Raw genomic sequence first — 18,270 nt, forward strand, 5'->3', positions numbered from 1 at the left:
GTACTCGACTACAGAGTCTGACTTCGTTCTTGTAGAACTACACGACAAGTGACATTTTTAGTTGTCATACTATAACCTCTATTTTGCTTTGGGGTTAACTGGTGAACAGACAAATCTGATAACTTGGTCAGACTAGTAAAGTCCTAAGGAGCAGAGCTGGGACTGACACTAGGCAGTCTGGCCGCAGGTGTCTGGCTGGTCTTTACTCTGTTACGCCCGTAGGGAGCTTAATAACATTTTGCGGAGCTACTGCAGGAGCTACATGTGAGTTTTCTTGGCTGGAGTATGGCGTCAATCGTGGCAGACAGATTAAGGCCAGCCTGTGATGGGCCTTGAATGCCAGGTTAAGGGGCTTGGATTTTATCCTGCCTGCGGGGTAGAGGACGCCTTGGAAAGAGCAAGGTGGAACACAGGAAGAACGCTTTCCCCCCGCCTCCCGTAAACTGTGGCAAAAATCTGGGCCAGAGATGATAATGGACTGGGATGCGGCGGGGCAGTGGGATGCGGGGAAGAGGACAGCTTCGCGTAGAGCCACTCTCGGTGGTTTAGGAGGCTGGCCTGGGGCGGGAGGGCGCCGGCGCCCGGGTTGGCCAATGGCGGCGGGCTGGGCCGGGCCCCTCCCGCGGGGCGGGGGCTGGCGGGAGGGCGGGGCGAGCGCTGCGGGCTCGTTCGGGTACCGGTGCTGCCGCATCCCCGCCGCGCTCCCCGCACCGGAGGCCAGCCCACAGCTCGGTTCCTGCTCCGGCTCCGTAGCCCCGCGGCGACCCGCCAGGGAAGCCTAGCAAGTCCAGCCCGGAGCGCAGCTCGGCCCAGTCTGGGTGGGTGAGGGGCGGCGGCGGGGAAGCGGGGTGGCTCAGCTCGGTCCTTCCTGACTGGGCGCTGGACTTGGTTCCGACCCTGCAGGTGGGAGTGGGGGTGCTGACCCGTTTTCTGACCACCCCATATGGAGGCTGGGATAGAGATAGGGTGGGAGTAGGGTAGGCTTCAGAGCTGTACTCTGACCCGGTCCGGGGTGGGGGGGCAGGGCTCGAACCCGGGACCCAGCCGGGCTGGGAAGATAGTGGTGCTACAACCGTTAAGGGGGGGGGGGCGTGTCCAGGTTCTGTTGCCCTCGGAGGGGGCTATCACTTGGTGAGGGGGTCAGAGCCCAGCCTGTGCCCAAGAATGGTGGTGGGGGTACGGAGGGGATTCTGGCGTGCGGCTGGAGCGGGCAGGGGGCTTCCCTGTCCAGAGGAACTGCGTCCGGAAGGGACTCGATTTCGTCCCATCTGGGGGTGGGTGCGGGGCGCCAGGGGCGGGTCGGAGCTCAGAGTGCCCGGCGGCTGTGGGGCGGGGCGGGGCGCCGGCGCGGGCGAGAGGGTGGTCGGCGCCCCTGTGACAGCATTCTGGAACGCGCAGGCGGCGACAGCGGCGGGCGCAGAGAGGAGATGCGGCGGCTCGGGGGTACCCTGCTATGCCTGCTGCTGGCGGCGGCGGTCCCCACGGCCCCCGTGCCGGCTCCAGCGGTGACTTCGGCTCCGGTTGAGTCTGGCCCGGCTCTCAGCTACCCGCAGGAAGAGGCCACCCTCAACGAGATGTTCCGCGAGGTTGAGGAACTGATGGAGGACACGCAGCACAAACTGCGCAGCGCGGTGGAGGAGGTGGGTGCGTCCCAAGGGCCCGCGCTCCTGGGAGGCCGGAGGCTGGCGACCGCGGGGGCTGGGGAAGCAGTGCTGCGGGGGCTGGCCAGGGTTCTCCGGTCTGCGACGGGCTGGGCAGGGCCGGCAGCAGATTCCAAGAGATCTGGAGCAAGCGCGGGGTGATCCCATCTCCCACCTCATTCTGCCTTCCTGCCAAAAGATCTAGATCTGAGGCTGTCCATCCAGAGACTCCGCTTGGACCCACCCACGGGCAGCCGGAGGTACCACCTGCCTGCAGGCTGACCGCCATCACCCCACAATTATCTTCAGGTGTGCAGTTGGCCTCATCCTGTTTTAAATGGATGCTTGCAAGGGCCCTGGTACTCTAGCGCCTTGGTTTTGCAGAGGAAGCTCCAGGCATCTCAAGTTCTAGCTTGTCTGTTGGGCTTCGAGCTTGTCATGTTCCCAAGTAACAAGGCGCCATAAGGCGACAAAGAGCCCTGAGCTTGGCTGGTAGTCTGTCTGGGCTTTCTCAAGTGCCATGTGGGGCTGAGAAGGAAACTAGGAGTCCCAAAGCCCAGCAGTGTCAATTGTTAGAGGGTGGGTGAGAGGAGGAGGGGCAGTGTGAAAGGCAGGCCCCCAACCCAACCCCACCCCAAGAGTGCTCTGGAGTCAGTCCTGGGCTCAAGGTCTCCTCTGCCCCTCAGCAGCAAGGTGGCATTTGACAATTCCCTTAAGATCCTGTACCTCAGTTTCCTGTGAGAATTAAGTCTACAATATGTGTGGCACCTGGCGTATAGTAGCTGCGTGATATACAGCAGCTGTTAGTATCAGAGACCAGATACCTTGGGAAAACTTTGCCTGGCTTCTTCCTTTCATTGCCTCCCAGGTGCAAACACTACAGATGGTATCCTCTAGGGTGGGCACCCACGCATTGCCAGGGCTGCTTGGACAGGAGGTGTCGCTGGCCCAGCTCTTGCAGCCAGGTAGCCCTGCTGCCTGGGATGGGTGGGCATGGCCACCATTGGGCCTGGCTCTGGCTACAGCCTGTCTTTGGAGAGAAACCAGCCTTCCCAGGGAAGGAGTCAGTGAAAGACCAGATGTCCAGGCTCGTAGGTCAGGCAGCTCCACATCCCTGCTTCTCCACGTTGCGTTTGGGCAGAGCCTCAAAGCTGGCTCTGGTCAACCAGGAGAGATGACTTTCTTCCTCCAGCCCTCTATCATTTGGGGCTATTTCTCCTTCCTTCCCACAACAGTCAACCCAGTGGACACTGGTGAAGGGGACACTAGATTGGGAGGCAGTTATGTGGGCAGCTGTACCTGAATGCCCACTGGGCAGGCCAGATTCCAAAACCCGTGGACTTTGTTTCCTGTGAAAGCGGAAGAATCATGACATGGGACAATGAAAGAGGTGGGGGAGTCAGATAGGCCCCAGTGTCTCTTAACTCTGCACCTTCAAACTGAACTGAGCTCATGAGCCTTCTAGCCCCAGAGCAGGTCTCTGCTTTTCTTCTCTGGGTTCTAGAACTTTCCCTGCTGCACATGGATTCTTAGACTGACCAAGTCACCTCCACATTCTCATTCAGTGTGACCTTGCCCGTGCAGCATGGTTCTCTGCCGGCAGCCCCCAGTGAGGGGGATGGGGGAGTGGCAGGGGGCTCTTCAGCCTCTTCGTTGATCATAGCAGTTTGGGGCCCAGCGGGACATGGGAAGTGGTGTCCACTCTGAGGGAGTTGTCCACATTGGCTCTGCCTGGGCTCCGGCCTTCTTTCTCCAGACATGGCTCTGCTTGACTTGTGCAGATAGGCTGGCTGCAGTTTGCCACCAGGGGAGACATTGTCTGCTACCCCTACCCTACTCAGTGCGCACCAACCTTCCTTTATCTCATCCCAGCTCTGCCACTTACTAGCGATGGGATCCAGGCTCTAAAATGGAAAAAGTGTACTCCTAGGGGTAAAGGGGAGAAGTAAATGAGGGGATGCAAGTAAAGCAAGTTATCTGACCATCTAAAATGGGGTTAAGTAAAATTGGTGTCGTGTAAGTTGCCCGCTTGTGTGGTTGTTATAAGGACCATGGGAAATTGTTGGTTCTCAGTAAATAATGACCATCATTATCATCACGTTAATATTACTACTATGAATAATAAAAAAGGACCAGCAGGGTCCAATATATAATAGATTCTCAATAGATCATGGCTATTACTATTAATTTTTTTAAAAAAAGACTACCAGAAAGCCCCTTAAATCTCATAAACACAAGATAGTTGCTATTTACTTGTCGTCCCTGGGAAGAGCCAAGAGGACCCACGGCCAGATGCATTAATTGTTTGCATAGTTGCATCATGAATCTGCTTTCAAGTAACTTCCTGACATTTAAAATATTCAGCTGACTCAAACTGTTGATTTCTCTTAAGGGGAAAAAGTTAACTCTACTTGTAGCATCATTATTGAAGGGAAGCAAATCTTTAAATGGTGCGGTTTGGGCTCTTCCTGTCTTCCTGCTTTATTATTCTATGTGTTATTGATAAATGTATTTTGAGGCTAAAATCACTGCCCCCTCTGGTCATTGCCTCGTCTGTAACTGGCATATTTTGGAATGCTCTGCTCACCCCTCCTATATGAGGAAGAACCCCAGTTACCTCTCCAGTTTTTCTTACTGTGCTTCTTTAACAAACACAGATTCAACCAACCTCAGATGTTATTTTAAATAATATTCACATTCCTTCTCTATGAAACAAGTCCTATTGCTTCAGGCTTAAGTTTCTCCTGCTAGTGGCAGTAATAGTTGTGGTTGAAATTTCCATTGTAAACTGTACTTTAGTTCATGGTGCCTTGGAAGAGCTGTTAGCTCATTCTGTGGAAATAACTACTGGTTAAGAGAGAGATGGTTTTCTATAAAGATTGTCTGCTCAGCCCTGAGCAAATTCCAGATTTGGTAACTTGTCAGTTACTTGAAAGCCAAACTGCAGGATTCTGATTCCTATGGGAATTTTGAAAACATTAAAACACTCCCTTCTCCTTCTGGATATAGCCCACCTCCCCAGCATCTCCAGGCTGCTGTTCTTTTCCAGCTGTATCTTTTGTGTTGCTACACATGCCAGGATCTCTTGCTTAAAACAAATTTTAAAAGCCGTTTTCCTAGTCTTAAGCATCCAATCTTAGCTTCATTCCATTTCTTCTCCATTTGTTAGCAAGCCCTTCAAACACACGTTATCCACTATGTCCTCTTTCCACTTCTACTCGAACATTCCCTGGCAAACTAGCTGCTTCTAGAACCACTTTCTTCAGGGACTATATTATGCAAGTAGCTATGCACTGCACCTTTGCTGGGTGGCAGATACTGTACAAAGCACTTGGATTTCGTGGTCCTTAATCTTACATCTGCTCAACAAAATAGAATCACCCCCATTTTACAAACAAGAGAGCTGAGGTTTAGAGAGGTATTTGGTGTCTTGCCCAAGGTCACGTGGCTACTTTGTGGCAGAGCTGGGACTTGGCCCCATGTTCCCTGACTCTAAAACCTGGGCACGCTCTACTGTGCTGCCCTCTGATGAGGCTGGGGGCGACTTCTTGCCTTACGGTGGCCAGCTCTCAGCGGCCCGGTCCTTGTAGATTTACTTGGAGCCTTTACCATCTAGGAGGTCCCTCCCCAGATATAAGCTCTGACACCCAGCCTGCTTCTAGCCAGTCCCCTTGCTCTGTTCTCTTCCTTCCTTGGACTCTGTATTGTCTCCCAGCTAGTCTTCAGAACTTGCTTGCTTCAACCCCCCATGGCTTGGTGCAGAGTTTCTTACCCGGGGAAGAGCAGAGGGGAGGGAATACTTCAGAGTCATCTGGGAAACGCACTGGTGTGTGGGGTCCCCCCTGAAATTGTAATTCAGCAGGGCTGGAAGGGATCCAGATATGTGTTTTTTCTCTCCTCCCACGTTTTGGGCAAGTCCTGATTGGGAACAAGGCCAACACCCTCTGCTTTAGAACTGCCTATGGCTCTACCTGTCAGCCCATCTCTACTTCATCAGCCATCACTATCCAGTGAGGGTCCAGGGTGTACCCCCTGCCCTCACCCAAAACATACCGTTCTCATCCAGGCTGCCACAGTTTCGCCTCCTCTGTGCTCCCCTCTGTCCAAATCGTTTCTGTCCTTTGAGGCCAGGCCAATCATGCCTCCTCCTCCACCTGGAAGCCTTTTTTCTCTCTTCTTTGAACGCCTGACTTGCTTCCAGAGACTGTCATGATCATCCTCAAACTTGCTTGCTTGGGGCTCTCCTATTTCCCCAGTAAAAACATGAGCAGAATAATACACTGGGAAAGACACGTAATTTGGAGTCAGACTGCCCTGAGTTCTAATCCAAGCTTCGCCACTTACAATGTGATGACCTTAGGCAGATTCCTTAGCCTTTGTCAGCCTCGTAGTTTTCTTCATCTGCCAAGTGAGAGTAGTAACACTTCCTCATAGAGCTGCTGTGAGTAACTGAGGAGATACGGAAGGGTCTGGGGCAAGGGCTCAGGCATAGGTGATGCCCAGGCTCGGCAGCTCTTGTGATGAGAATGGGGATGGTGGGGACGGAGCCAGTGATCAGGCTTCAGACATCTCAGGAGGTGTTGTTGGGTCAAACCTGGTGGTTGCTGACCGAGTCCTCATTTGGTTATCTGAGCCTTCATGCCGACCAGACTTTACTAACACTTCTTTGTGCTACACTGAGACGTGGGAATTCTTTCGTCATATACACCCCACTCAGCACATCTGGTTGGGAAAGGCAGGAAAAGAGGGGCCTCCTTTAGTATGGAAGGAAATTACATTACATATGACAGTGATTTTTTTTTTATTTAAATAGGAAAATATTTTTTGAGGATTCGTTTTAAGGAATAAACATAGCTCAAAGATCACCCTGTTGGAAAATCGCCAACCACCAACTACCAACTACAGCTTCTCTTTGTGTCTCTCATTTTAAATTCCTAGAGAGAGTGTCTAGTTGGCTCAACTAGTCCATGACGTGGCCTCTGTTTGAGTCCAATCAGCTATGACTGGTCACGTTGTCACCTGTGCATTCCTCTGGGCTTGGGCTGGGAGATAAATCCAGAGCAGGACATTGAGTGCAAATTCAAGTTGACTGACATATCTGAGATAGATGTCATGGAGGCTCAGGAGACTGATGGTCTGAAGACAGTGGCCTCGGAAAACTGCCCTAGGAAAGGACACATGGGCAGGAAGAGCCAGAAGGAAGGTGCACCCTGGGAAGTAGTCACCTGACCCTCACAAGGGTCCCTCTTGTCCTCGGGGGTGGGTGAGGAAGGAGACATAGCTGTAGCCCTTCCTGCAGGGAGGAAAGGGCTGTCTTAGATTGGGTCCCCTCCCCCACCTGGCCCTGCCACAAGGATGTGGGTGTAAATACTTTATTGCGATGTGATCCCAGAAACACTAGGAGGAAGTAGGAAAGTGAGATGGAAGAGAAGACGAGCAGTAAACCCTGTGCTGATGGACAGATTACTGCTTGGGACAGCTAGGGCTCCATCCTGCCAGAGGTCCTTGGACAGATTACTGCTTGGGACAGCTAGGGCTCCATCCTGCCAGAGGTCCTTGGAGAGAGGCTATCCCACTGCGAGGAGAGGGAGCCCCTGTACCTGCCCTTCACTGGTTGAGGGTTGTTCCTGGGGTGTTCAGTCCTTGACCCTCAGGTCCTGTGCAGACTGAGCACACTTGCACAGCCAGAGAATGCCCTCAGAGAGAGAGAGGGTTGGTTGTTGGCACGTAAGGGAATTGAATGCAGGTGACCTCCCAACCAGACCATGGGGAGATGGGTGGGGCACCAGGAGAATTCATACAGGGGTTAAGACTGTTCAGTGGAAGCCTCTCAGATCCCAGCTCTGCCCTTCACTGAGAATCTTTCAGAAGTTAACTAGTTTTCCTGAGCCTCAGTTGTCCCATTTGTAAAGTGGGGACATTAACACCCACCTCATAGGGAGGTTGTGAGATTTAAGGCAGTGTTTACATAAACATTTAGAACAATGTCTTGTCCTACTGGGTACTCAAGTAACAGTACCTGTCATCACCACCATTACTTGTCACTGCAGAAGAGGAAAAGAGACGTGGTTCCTTTTTTTCTAATGGACTCTGATTTGTATCAAGGGAAAACAATATTGCTCATTAAATTCATTGATTTAATAGATGGAGGCAGAAGAGGCTGCTGCTAAAGCATCATCAGAAGTGAACCTGGCACACTTACCTCCCAGTTATCACAATGAGACCAACACAGAAACCAAGGTGGGAAACAACACCATCCACGTCCACCGAGAAATTCACAAGGTAAGGGCGGTCGTGGTCCTCCTTTCTGCCGCGCCTAGTCCCGCCAGAAGACTAAGGTCTTGCTTACATATTTGATATACAAGCCAAAAATACATGTGGAGATGGTGAAATACAGGTTAAAAACCAGAAGGAGTGAGGGAGCTATTTAAAGGGGAAAGATATGTATCAAAAACATAAATTGCTTTTGCATTTAAGCAATAAAGTTGATTCTGATCTTCCTGCCGATCCAATTGAGGGCTTTTTATCATTTGAAAAAAGGAACAAGTATCTAGAGTGATACTTTTCTAGCACTGAGTTCGAGGAATTTATCTCACAGGTTTTTATCTATATTTCAATAGAGAGTTGAAATAGAGATCATGTTGTGGTGAACAGATCTTCACGGTTTCCTTAGGAGGAACTCATGTGCAGTATACTCAGTCCTCAGAAGGGAAAGCCTCTGTTGCCTCAAGGTTAAACATTCATCCGTATGCTGGTTATCCATTCAGAATTCTATGGCGGAGTATTTTACAGCCCACCGCACGTCTAAGTGTCTCTTCATCCAGTGTCTTGTGCAAGGGACAAGCAGATTTGTTCTGTCTAGAGGAACGTGGCATTAGCGTGCCCTGGTGTGAGATGTCTCCTGTGTGACTCTGGCAGAACTCTGAGTGCAGGCCATGCAGCCTGTGTTCTCTTGGAGAGAGCCTGGCGTGCGGATGTTCAGGGTCGTTGCTAGAGGCTGTAGAGCTGACCTTCTGTTGTGCCAGTCAGGGAGCTTGACCTCTGATCCCATCTCAGCTCCTCCATGCAAGGCCACAGTGGTTCTCACAAAAGAGTCCTGCTTTTGTTCAAGTGCCCAGGTAATGACTGGGTTGAAACAATAGCATTTCTGTGCTGTAGAGGATAAAGGGGTCAATTTTCAGGGGCTGCTGCCTTGACTATAAAGTAGCCTTTGTGTGGCTGTCCTCCCGCTGCATGCTAATGGGCCCAGCTCCAGGGCGTGCCCTCCCCCGTCCACCCCAGATAAATGAATGAGTCACCTGCCAAATAGGATCCTTTAGCATTCTCATCGGAAGCCTAGAGAATGTTTCCAAAAGTGATTGCTTTATTCTTGTCAAAACCAATCTGAAGTCATCCTTTCTGACAGTAATTAGCTCACAGGTTCAGCTGCTTCTTAAATCTACTCCCTATAGATACCGGAATACCCAAGTGTGAGTCCTACCAGTAACTGATAGTGAAAAATTATTTCAGTTTCATGACCATCACTAATGAAATAGGGATATCAGCCCCTATGTGACGGATTCCTGAGGATCAGACAACTTAAGGTATACGAGAGTCATGTAAACTGGGAAGTGCGATGCAGCAGCAAGTTGTTCTCATTATTACTGTTGTATTATGGTGAAGTCATGTTACATGCATGGTGTAGTAGTGGGTTCAGTGGAGCGTCTGTCCTCTGTGATGCCTTAGGAAAGGGGCTCAGTAGTGAAACATATTTGGAAAACATTGTACACAGTTCTCTTCCTAGACGCACAGTATAATAAAGACATAGTATAATGCTGTAGGATCATAAAGGCTCTGAGGAGTTCTCATTCCTGTACATTCAGAGCTGGACAATGAACAATATATATAACGTTGGCCAGTCCTGTAAGTATCTGGCATAAAGGAAGAAGACATCTCTTTGTTAGAGAGAGGAATTACTTAGATAAAAGATTTAAAATCTGTTGCTGATGACGTGATGATTATCTCCTTGGAGCTGGAGTTAGAGCTGGAATGTGATCCACGGTTGCATGCTAGGCTGAGAGTTTCCACTTGGTTTTGGCTGCAGGCACCTGTGATATTAGGACTGGCAGGAAGTTTAAAGATGACCTAGAAATGACAAAGTTGTGAATCAGAGAACAGAAGTGACTTGTTCCACATTACATGCTAGACAGTTGTCGATGTCAGAGCCAAGGCCCGGAGAACACAAATCACTTAGCTCCTGGGCCAGCGTTCTTTCTATTCTTTTATCGCCAACACAGACATTAGACATTGCCTTGGATGGAGTGGAATGGCCTGGCTTCCACCCCAGGATTCTGAGGTTCAGCTTTGTGGTGCCTGCTCCTGATCACAGAATCTGAGGCAGACAACCGATAGCGGAGGAGGGGGCCAGGTCTGCCATTGTATGTAAGCACTTTCTTGATAAAATGAAACTGTCCTCAGAATCAGGAAGAGGGCAGCTGTGGCTCAAACCTGTTTTATTCTCCTGAATGTCATTCGATTCCATACCCAGACCTGGAGTAGTCCAAAGGAAAGTGGACGCTGAGTTTCAAGTGAATGGGCCCCAAGAGCAATACAGGTGCTGAGTATTGGCAGGGTGACAGGCCATGTGCTGCATGCCTCGGGGTGCCCCGTGCTGTGCTCTCGTGGCCACACCGCCGGTGGAGCTCAGGAAGAGGGGGAGTGGGCATTCTGCCTACTTTAGCAGATGCTCCTGCTTCAGTAAGTGGAAAACACCAAAACAAAAAAAAACCAACTCGTGGAATTTGCTCAGAATTCCTTCTGTTTCACTTTCACTGTGCGGTTCTCCTGCAGATCACCAACAACCAGACTGGACAGATGGTCTTTTCAGAGACGGTCATTACATCGATGGGCGATGAAGAAGGCAAAAGGAGCCACGTGAGTCGTCATCCTCCCCACACCCACACCCGAGGCTCACACTCCTGAGCTCAGCCTGTCGAGGGCGACCCAGACAGCGGGCCGCGGCAGGAGGGAGCTGGCTTCTGTGCACCTCTCCTGCCCTGTTTCTGCCAAGGTTCCCCAATTCCTCCCTTTCTGGCCAGACAGATGCAGCCTGCTAGCAGGCTCTGCCTCCGTGCAGCCGGCCCCAGAAACAACAGACACATTCAATTCCATTGTCATTTGCAAGGTTGCGTCTCAGCCTTGGGAGGGGAACGCGGAAGTGCCGGGCGCGTTGTTTGAGGTCCCTGGTAACAAGAACTGGTGAACCTGGACTGAAAATCCCCTAAAGCCTCTGGCCTGACCCATGTCATTTATAACCCCAGCCCTGGCCTGGCAGTTTGAGAGCCAGAAAGGGAAAGGTGCCTGCTACTCAGTGGCCTGTTGCTCAGTCCCAAGGCCGGCTGGTTTTTAGAGAATTACAGATTATGAACGTGGCCAGGGGTGTCATTTCACAGACAGAAGGTCTGGCATAGGTCGGGGGCTGATCCAGGCAGGATCACTGGCCTTCAGACTCCCAGGCCAGAGGCAACTCAGTGGACCTTCATCTTTGCAAAGAGGGGCCCAGCTTTGGTTGCAGAGACCCGGTGAGACAACAACCAGGCGACGTGGTCCATTGTAGACAGTGCCTCCTCTGTGGGGCCTGCAAGGGCCGGCCTCTCTCGGCCCAGGTGCCTTAGGCAAGTTTCCAACCACAAGGTCCTCCCCTCTGAGGTGCAGAGTGCATCTCCAGCTTCCTAAGGGGATCAGGGGATCCCCCCCACCCGCTGGGCCTTATTGCAGGAAGAGAAGCTGCGTACCTGTAACCCTGAGGGAGGCGGTGTTGCCATGGCTGGCAGTCGATGGGTTCATTTTGCTCGTTTTTGGCACTTTACTGACTTTACTGCAGGCTGGGGCGGGGGGAGTCCAGTCAGCTGTATGTGATGGTGGACTTTCCATTCAAGGGACCTCAGGGGTGGCAGGGGGCAAGCCATGTGGCGAGATGGAAAGAGACCTGGTGGCAGAGGCTGGAAGCATGAATTTGTCACTTATAAACTAGGTCACCTTTCAGTTTCCCCATCCTGAAATAAGACAGTGGCTTTTGCCATCTCTCCCAACTCTGAAAGTACAGAAGACCGTGAAACAAAAATAGACTAAGGACAGGAGGGAAGAGAGGCTGGCTTTTGAAGGTGGGAAAAGAGAAAGAGAGAAGACAAAAAGGAAAAGAAGAGCCCAGACAAGCAGGTGGTGTCAAGAGGGGAAAGCTTTAGAGTACTCCAGATTTAAGTCTCAGTGGAAGGGCAGGGGAAACAGCTCTCAGGGCTGTGGGTTAGAAAGAAGCCTTTGTCTTCAAGTGAAAGGAAAGAAAAAGGTGTGTGATTGCACGACAGTATAGCTGTGCTGGGGGAGCCTCCCAGAGCCTGGACGGCAGCAGCACCGCTGTGAGCTCCCTGTGAGGGCCAGGTGCACATCCCGGGCTCCCCCCTGCCTTCCAGGTGAGGTGGCTGTGTCACGTGTTGAGCCCTGAGGTTGGAGGAACCAAAGCTCTGAGAGTGGCAGGTGGGCGAGAGACAAGATCTCAAAGACTCCAAGAGTTTGCGAGGGTCAGGGAGCAGCTGCCTGCACTTGTAGGCTGCAGCCTCCGTGTTTGCCCAGTTTTGCCAAGTCTGCGTGGCCCGTGTATCTGTGCCCCAGGCTCGGCCGCAAGGCCCAGAATCCCCATGTGTGCCCACACAGGCACATGCGTTCATCATGAGATGGAGGATGTAAGTGGCACCTCCGTGCAGTGCAGAATCTGACCCCCTGTGTCAATGGTCCTGAGAATGCAAGAGGTTGACCCAGAGGGCAGAGACTCACCAAGTTTTTCCAGATTCCTGCTCAGGCCCTTGGTATATTAACTCAAGAGAGTTTTTCTAGGAGAATAAATTCCAGTTCGATTGTCTAGGAAGGAGACCTGGGGCATCTGATGCCTGACTGGCCAGTGCCCAGTGAACCCCATGGGTCTTTAGAGAACAGACTGGAGACTTTCCAAGCCACCTATGAAGGATGGCAGTGGGTCACAGGGCAGGAGCGGTGGTGTGTCCCCTCACTACACAGCCTTGCTTGTTGTCGGGGCGCCTTGCCAGGAGTCTGAGAAGCGAGGTCTAGTTTCAAGTGCCCACAGAATCCTTCCATCCAACTCCTCTGTGGTTCCTGGGTTACCATTGTCCCAGCACAACTGAGCAGGGGCTCAAGCATCATCTTTACAGAGTCGTGGGGCTCCTTTTTCTGAGAGGGAAGATGTAAAGGCTAGATTGCCTTGAAAGGGCGGAGGACAGTCAGACATCGTCACTGCTATCCCATTCCGTGATTTTGCAACTTAATGACTTTTACAGTTGGCTCTGAAAAAGGCGTTTGGTGCCGATGAGACTTTCTCTTAGGTGGCAATGGGAGGCTTGCCGTTCAAAGGGACAAAATCATATGCTGCCCAAACCTTCTGCAAATGGCAGCTAAATTTTTGGGATTTAAAATTCCCAGGTGAAGTCAATTAAAAATAATCACCAAGTGCCCCACATTTTCCTTTCATCAAGCGCTGGGATGTGTATGCATATTTCACCTGAGCGCCCCGGCGACGGTGATGTGGCCTGACGTCCTTCTGTGAGGCTTTTGTGCGGAGCCCTCGGCCTGTCTGCCTTCACGGGCCAGCGGGTGGGCTGACTGACGCTGAGCTACTTTCGTGCAGGGGGTTAGGAGGAAAGTGGCGGGTGGGCAGCCTGAGAGCAGACGAGCCGTTATGCACACATGGGAGGCTTTTGTTTATAACTGTGTCCCCAAACAGGAAGCATCTGGCCCAGTTAGCCACCGCACCGTTTTGAAGGGACTTGTCCTCTAATTGAAATATAGCTCGGAGCTACCGAGCTTAGCGTGTTGTGCGTTTGTTGTCTTCTCTGTTTTCACTTTAGAATAGGATCTAAAACAGCAGGTCTGTTTGCTTTCCCAGCTGAACGTACCTTACTTGAACCTATAGATTTGATCACATGTAACCAACTCCAAGGTACCACTCAAGGCAGCATCTACTTCTGAGGGCACAGGCAGACAGATTTCACTCCCAGATTCAAGATGGCAGTGATCTGAGTGACCCGTGATTCCCTTGTCCAGGAGAATGGTCAGAGCAGACAGTGCACTGCGGACAGTGGCGGTGGAATTCTCCACCAGTGTGAGCCCAGTGTCTTCTCTGATGGGAGGACGCTTTGGCTGTTATTTGCGTTGAAGTCTGGGGGAAGTGGGATGGCAAACTGTGCTGGCTGAACTTGAGGATTTACTTCTTTGTTTCCCATTGAACAGTCAGCATCCTGTCACTTCAGAGCCCGAAGAGGCCCAGCAGGAGTGTGGGCAGAGGAAGCGGGTTGATGCCCTCTTCCCCTGTAGGCCTCAGGGTCTCCTCTGCCCCCAGCTGGTTCACTCAGCACAGAGTAAGCTTTGTCTGCTCCCTCTGCTCTGATTTCTGAGGCTGGAGCCACCCTTATCAATCTCACGGAATTGCAGAGGGCACAAAGCTCATGAGTCATTGGGTTTATTTTGGCAGAAATGCACGAAGGGAGGACACGGGTCCAAAGGCCCAGCCTCCTGGAGAGTCCTGCTGGGGGTGTGTGTGTGTGTGAAGGGGGTGATGGTGAGGGGGCCAAATCCCAGGAAATGCAGCCCTTCCCTGTCTGTCTGGGGGCAGGAGGAAGTCTGAACAAGGTGTGAGGCCCACCTGGGTTCAGACCTGCCCTGACCCTTACAAGCTCTGTGATTCAGCTCACAAAACTGAGTGAGAGTCTAGTAAGGCGCAGTTTATAAAAGCTCTTTGTGTAAGGCTCATTATTATTGAAAAGTAATTAACACTGACTTCTGATTGGCTTCTCCCCTGGTTCCCAGCAACCTACTGCAAAAAGAATGGAATTTTCCTGGAAGCTGAGGATGTGTTTCAGGACTCCAGGGGCCTCTTCCCACTGTTTGTGGCCTTGGGCTAAGTTCTCCAGAGCCCTGCCTCGCCCTCTGAGTAATGCGCTCTGCCGGAAGCTCTGTGCTCTGAGCCTGAGCCTCGAGCTTGACTCACCCTGGGCGTCTTGTCCTCTCGAGTCCTGCGTGTCTGGTCTTGTGCTGGGGATACAGAGGGAAAGTGGGGCCTAATGAATGACAAGAAACACAGGGGGTGGTCATGTGCTGACAGGTTACAGGATGGGCCTGGGTTGGCAGGACGTATACTGGTTTCTATAGAAACCAGCTTATAGATCTAAGAGTGATGACAGTCTTGTGTGACTGTGTGATTCCACAGCCTATAACCAGACATGTGGGTACTTTTGTGTTTCTAGATGTATATGTGCATTGACTTTGTAGTTTCTGGCCAAGTCTCATACCTTAGTCCAGTCGGAAAAAGTTACAGGGAAAATGGAGAAGCTCTGGATCATTCTGAGAAGTGGATTAAGCATTCCTCAAATAAATACAGTTGATGTGGGTAAGCGGTTTTTAAGGAGTAAGCATTTCTTTTTGAACTGTGACCTGGCTACATTAAATTGTACTATCTTCAACCTCAATATCCTTCAAGAAGGAATTCATTAAATATACATGATTCCACAAGCAAAATCAAAACACTGTGAAGTTTGAAAAACGAGTTTCATAAAAGTTAGTATAAAAGGACATCTTCAATAAAATGTAAAGTGAAGAAAAAGCAATTGCAGAGCCGTGTATTTACTATATAAAGTATATGAGGTATACTTTATATGCTTTATACACTATATAAAAATACCTCATTTTTAGAAAAAAAAAGTATGCATAGAAGAGCTTGGCAAAATGTAAAAAAAAAAAAAATCATTACTCGTAGATATCTCTGGAGGAATTGAATTTTGCAGACCTTTCCTTTACAGATTTCTGTGTGTTTTGAATGTTTTAAAAAGATATTATGAATTATTTACAATTTTGCTATAGATATCTATCTATACTTTTGAGCAATATTGCAAGTGTTTTCATCATGTAAAACCTGGAAATCAAATTGCTCTGTCAAAGGGTGTCCATATCCAAGATTTTGAGAGATGTTGCCAAATTTTCCTCCAGGAGGTTGTACTAATTTTGCTCTTAGCAGCAGTTTCTGGGATAATTTCACCAATCCTCCCTCACCTACAGTGGGTAGGGGTGATCACCTGTGTCTTCTTTTTGTTTCTATTTCTTTGATTATTAGTAAGATCAGGGGGCATGGCTGTTTGAGAATTGTAAGTTGTAGCAAACATAGGGTGCTTCACAAATAAATCTCATCCTTTCCTCTCTTTTTCAGAGAGAAAGGTCAGTTTTGCATTCCAGGCTGTTCCCGAAACCAAACACCATCTGGCTCAGTGTGGGACAGATTAGGAAGGTGTGAAGTTCCAGTGGGAACTGTCTGAGTGTTCATGTCCGTGGAGGTGGCTGATGGGCTGTGAGTCACATCAGGGAGTAGGTGATGGTGACGTGCAGGCCACTGCCGCCACCCACCCCTGTCATCACAAACAGGTACTCCCTCCTTCCTTCTCTGGCTACTTCCGCCAACACCCCAAACCCAAGCTTCGATGCCCTTGGAGAGGAGGGGCATTTCAGTGGGCGGCTATGGCTCGGGTGCAGGCAGACCCAGTTCAGAGTGCAGCTGTGTTGCTGTTAGCCATGTGACTGGTTAAATCCCTAAATGCTCTAAGCCTCAGTTTCCCCACATGTAGAGTGGATTCATCAAAGTACCTTCCTTCCATAGAGCGTTTCATGAGAATAAAATGAAGCAATCCAGATAAAAACCACCATACAGCACCTTGAACACAAGAAGCAGCAGTGAGTCAACGTCATCCCTTTGTTGTTATGATTATTTGATTACCCCCAAACCATGGCTGTCAAAATTCCCAATTTTAATTATTCAACTCATCCATTTCCATTTATTTGCATATTGAGCATGTAATGTGTGTCTGGCAGATAAATGTAAAAGACGGTCCCGAACAGCAGAGAGGACCCAGGCTAGCAGTGGAACAAAAAAGTAAACAGGTCATTACAACGTGGATTCATATTTCCTAAGGCAGAGGTGGACAGGGCATGGTGGGAGCCTTGTGTGGCTTCCCAGATCAGGCAGCCAGGGAAGATTTTGTCGATCCTTCTTGCTCTCTGGAGTTTCTGCTTGTTTTGTAAGCAGAGACATTAATTGCCCTTTTGTTCCAGACTATCTTTCCAAGGATATTTGTACAGCAAGCAGCCTTGGAAAACAGAGATAACACTTCCTGCCTGGCAGAAGGCAGGTTCATTTGCAGCCCATTATACAACATTTGGGTGCTTGACAGTCCTCAGCTGTGATGCATACACAGCATCCACCTAGGTCCCTCCACGTTGTCCCCTGGGACTTGGGGGCGAGGGGGAACTGTCACAGACATGAGGCTCGTGCTGCTTTGGTGCTGTCTCTGACCCGGGAGTCTCAGGTCTCTGCTGGCATCCAGGAAACTGTGGAAGGCTCACTTGTCACCTTGCAAATAAGGTCTTGGACCCTTTAGACTTCTTGGCGGGCTTCCTAGAATAGGTGGCGGTTGAGCTGTGTTTTGAATGGTGTCTAGGAATTCTAGTTGTGGGGAGGAAGGGCATTCCTTGCAGAAGCATTCTTTGTTCAAAGTCAAGGAGGCATGTGAAGCTAATAACATGTTTGAGGAGCACCACGTAGTTGAGAGCGCCAGGGCTGGAGGTGTGCTTGGGGGAGCAGCAGATGAGGCTGGGGAGAGGCAGGAATCAGATCAGGAAGGGCTCCGAGAGCCCTGCCAAGGAGCTGGAAATACACACTGACTTAGGAACATACCCTGCGTCTGAAATGCTGTGTGTATAGCGCATCAAGGCTCTCTGCCATCCCAGAGGACACAGCTGGGAAGACGTGGTTTGGGTGGCAGAGACGGTGGGGACGGGGTTTTGCTTATTCCTGCTGAAACTCTAGGCTGAATCCTCTGTGCCCTGCAAAAAGCCTGGCTTTGGGGCTTGGAATCTGGAAACTTTTACTTAGAAATGGAACACACCTCTTCTGCTCGGTGCCAGTAGGCAGGCCAGATAAATGACAGTGATTGAACTTGAAATTTCATTAGGCTGACGGCTGCAGAACAAGCCATTTCCGTGGTTTCTGGGTTGCCCAAGCACGTCAGGGGCTGAAGAGCTCCCTGTGCAGGTGGGTGGCTGTCCACTGCTGCTAGGGCCTGGAGATCCTTCCAGACCAGCCTGGGGGCCTTTTCAGCCTGTGTCTCTGCCCTTTCTGGACCTTTGGCGTAGTTCTGAGAAACTCCCAGGGCTCGTGAGTCCATTTTGTTTTATTTTTAAAATAACATTGAGGACCACAATGCTCCCTCATTTGGTCACTGACTCGGAAAGTGACCAGATTACCCATCCTCTCTCCAAAGCCACCTATTTCTCCTTCTCAGAGTAAATCCTGCAACAGTTCAGACCAGCTCGTCAGTGCTGTGATATGACTGAGTGCTCAGTGATAACAAATGACCATGGTGACAATGCTAGTAATAGCCAATGGCGAACGTTAAGAGCTGCCATTTATGGGGCCCTTGCTGTGTGCCAGGACTAGGATCTCACCAGCTTCCCTTCATATAATCCACATGACAACCATTTAAGTCACATACGCTGTTGATCCCATTTTATAGATGAAGTAACCAAGGCTCAGAGAAGTTCA

The 18,270-nt window shown here is 50.4% G+C and overlaps 1 protein-coding gene across 1 annotated transcript in view; it reads left to right on the forward strand.

Annotated features, from left to right (window-relative positions):
- The first annotated feature begins 638 nt into the window (after positions 1–638).
- DKK3 (dickkopf WNT signaling pathway inhibitor 3) overlaps positions 639–18,270 on the forward strand; it is a 41,574-nt gene continuing 23,942 nt past the window's right edge. Inside the window, exons 1-4 of the mRNA XM_074372389.1 lie at positions 639–818; positions 1,399–1,640; positions 7,785–7,922; positions 10,470–10,553. Of these exons, the coding sequence (XP_074228490.1) occupies positions 1,428–1,640; positions 7,785–7,922; positions 10,470–10,553 (435 nt within the window). The 5' untranslated portion in view covers positions 639–818; positions 1,399–1,427. The remainder of the gene's footprint in view (positions 819–1,398; positions 1,641–7,784; positions 7,923–10,469; positions 10,554–18,270) is intronic.

Source organism: Camelus bactrianus, chromosome 10 (genome assembly GCF_048773025.1).
Source record: "Camelus bactrianus isolate YW-2024 breed Bactrian camel chromosome 10, ASM4877302v1, whole genome shotgun sequence".
NCBI classification, from domain to species: domain Eukaryota; kingdom Metazoa; phylum Chordata; class Mammalia; order Artiodactyla; family Camelidae; genus Camelus; species Camelus bactrianus.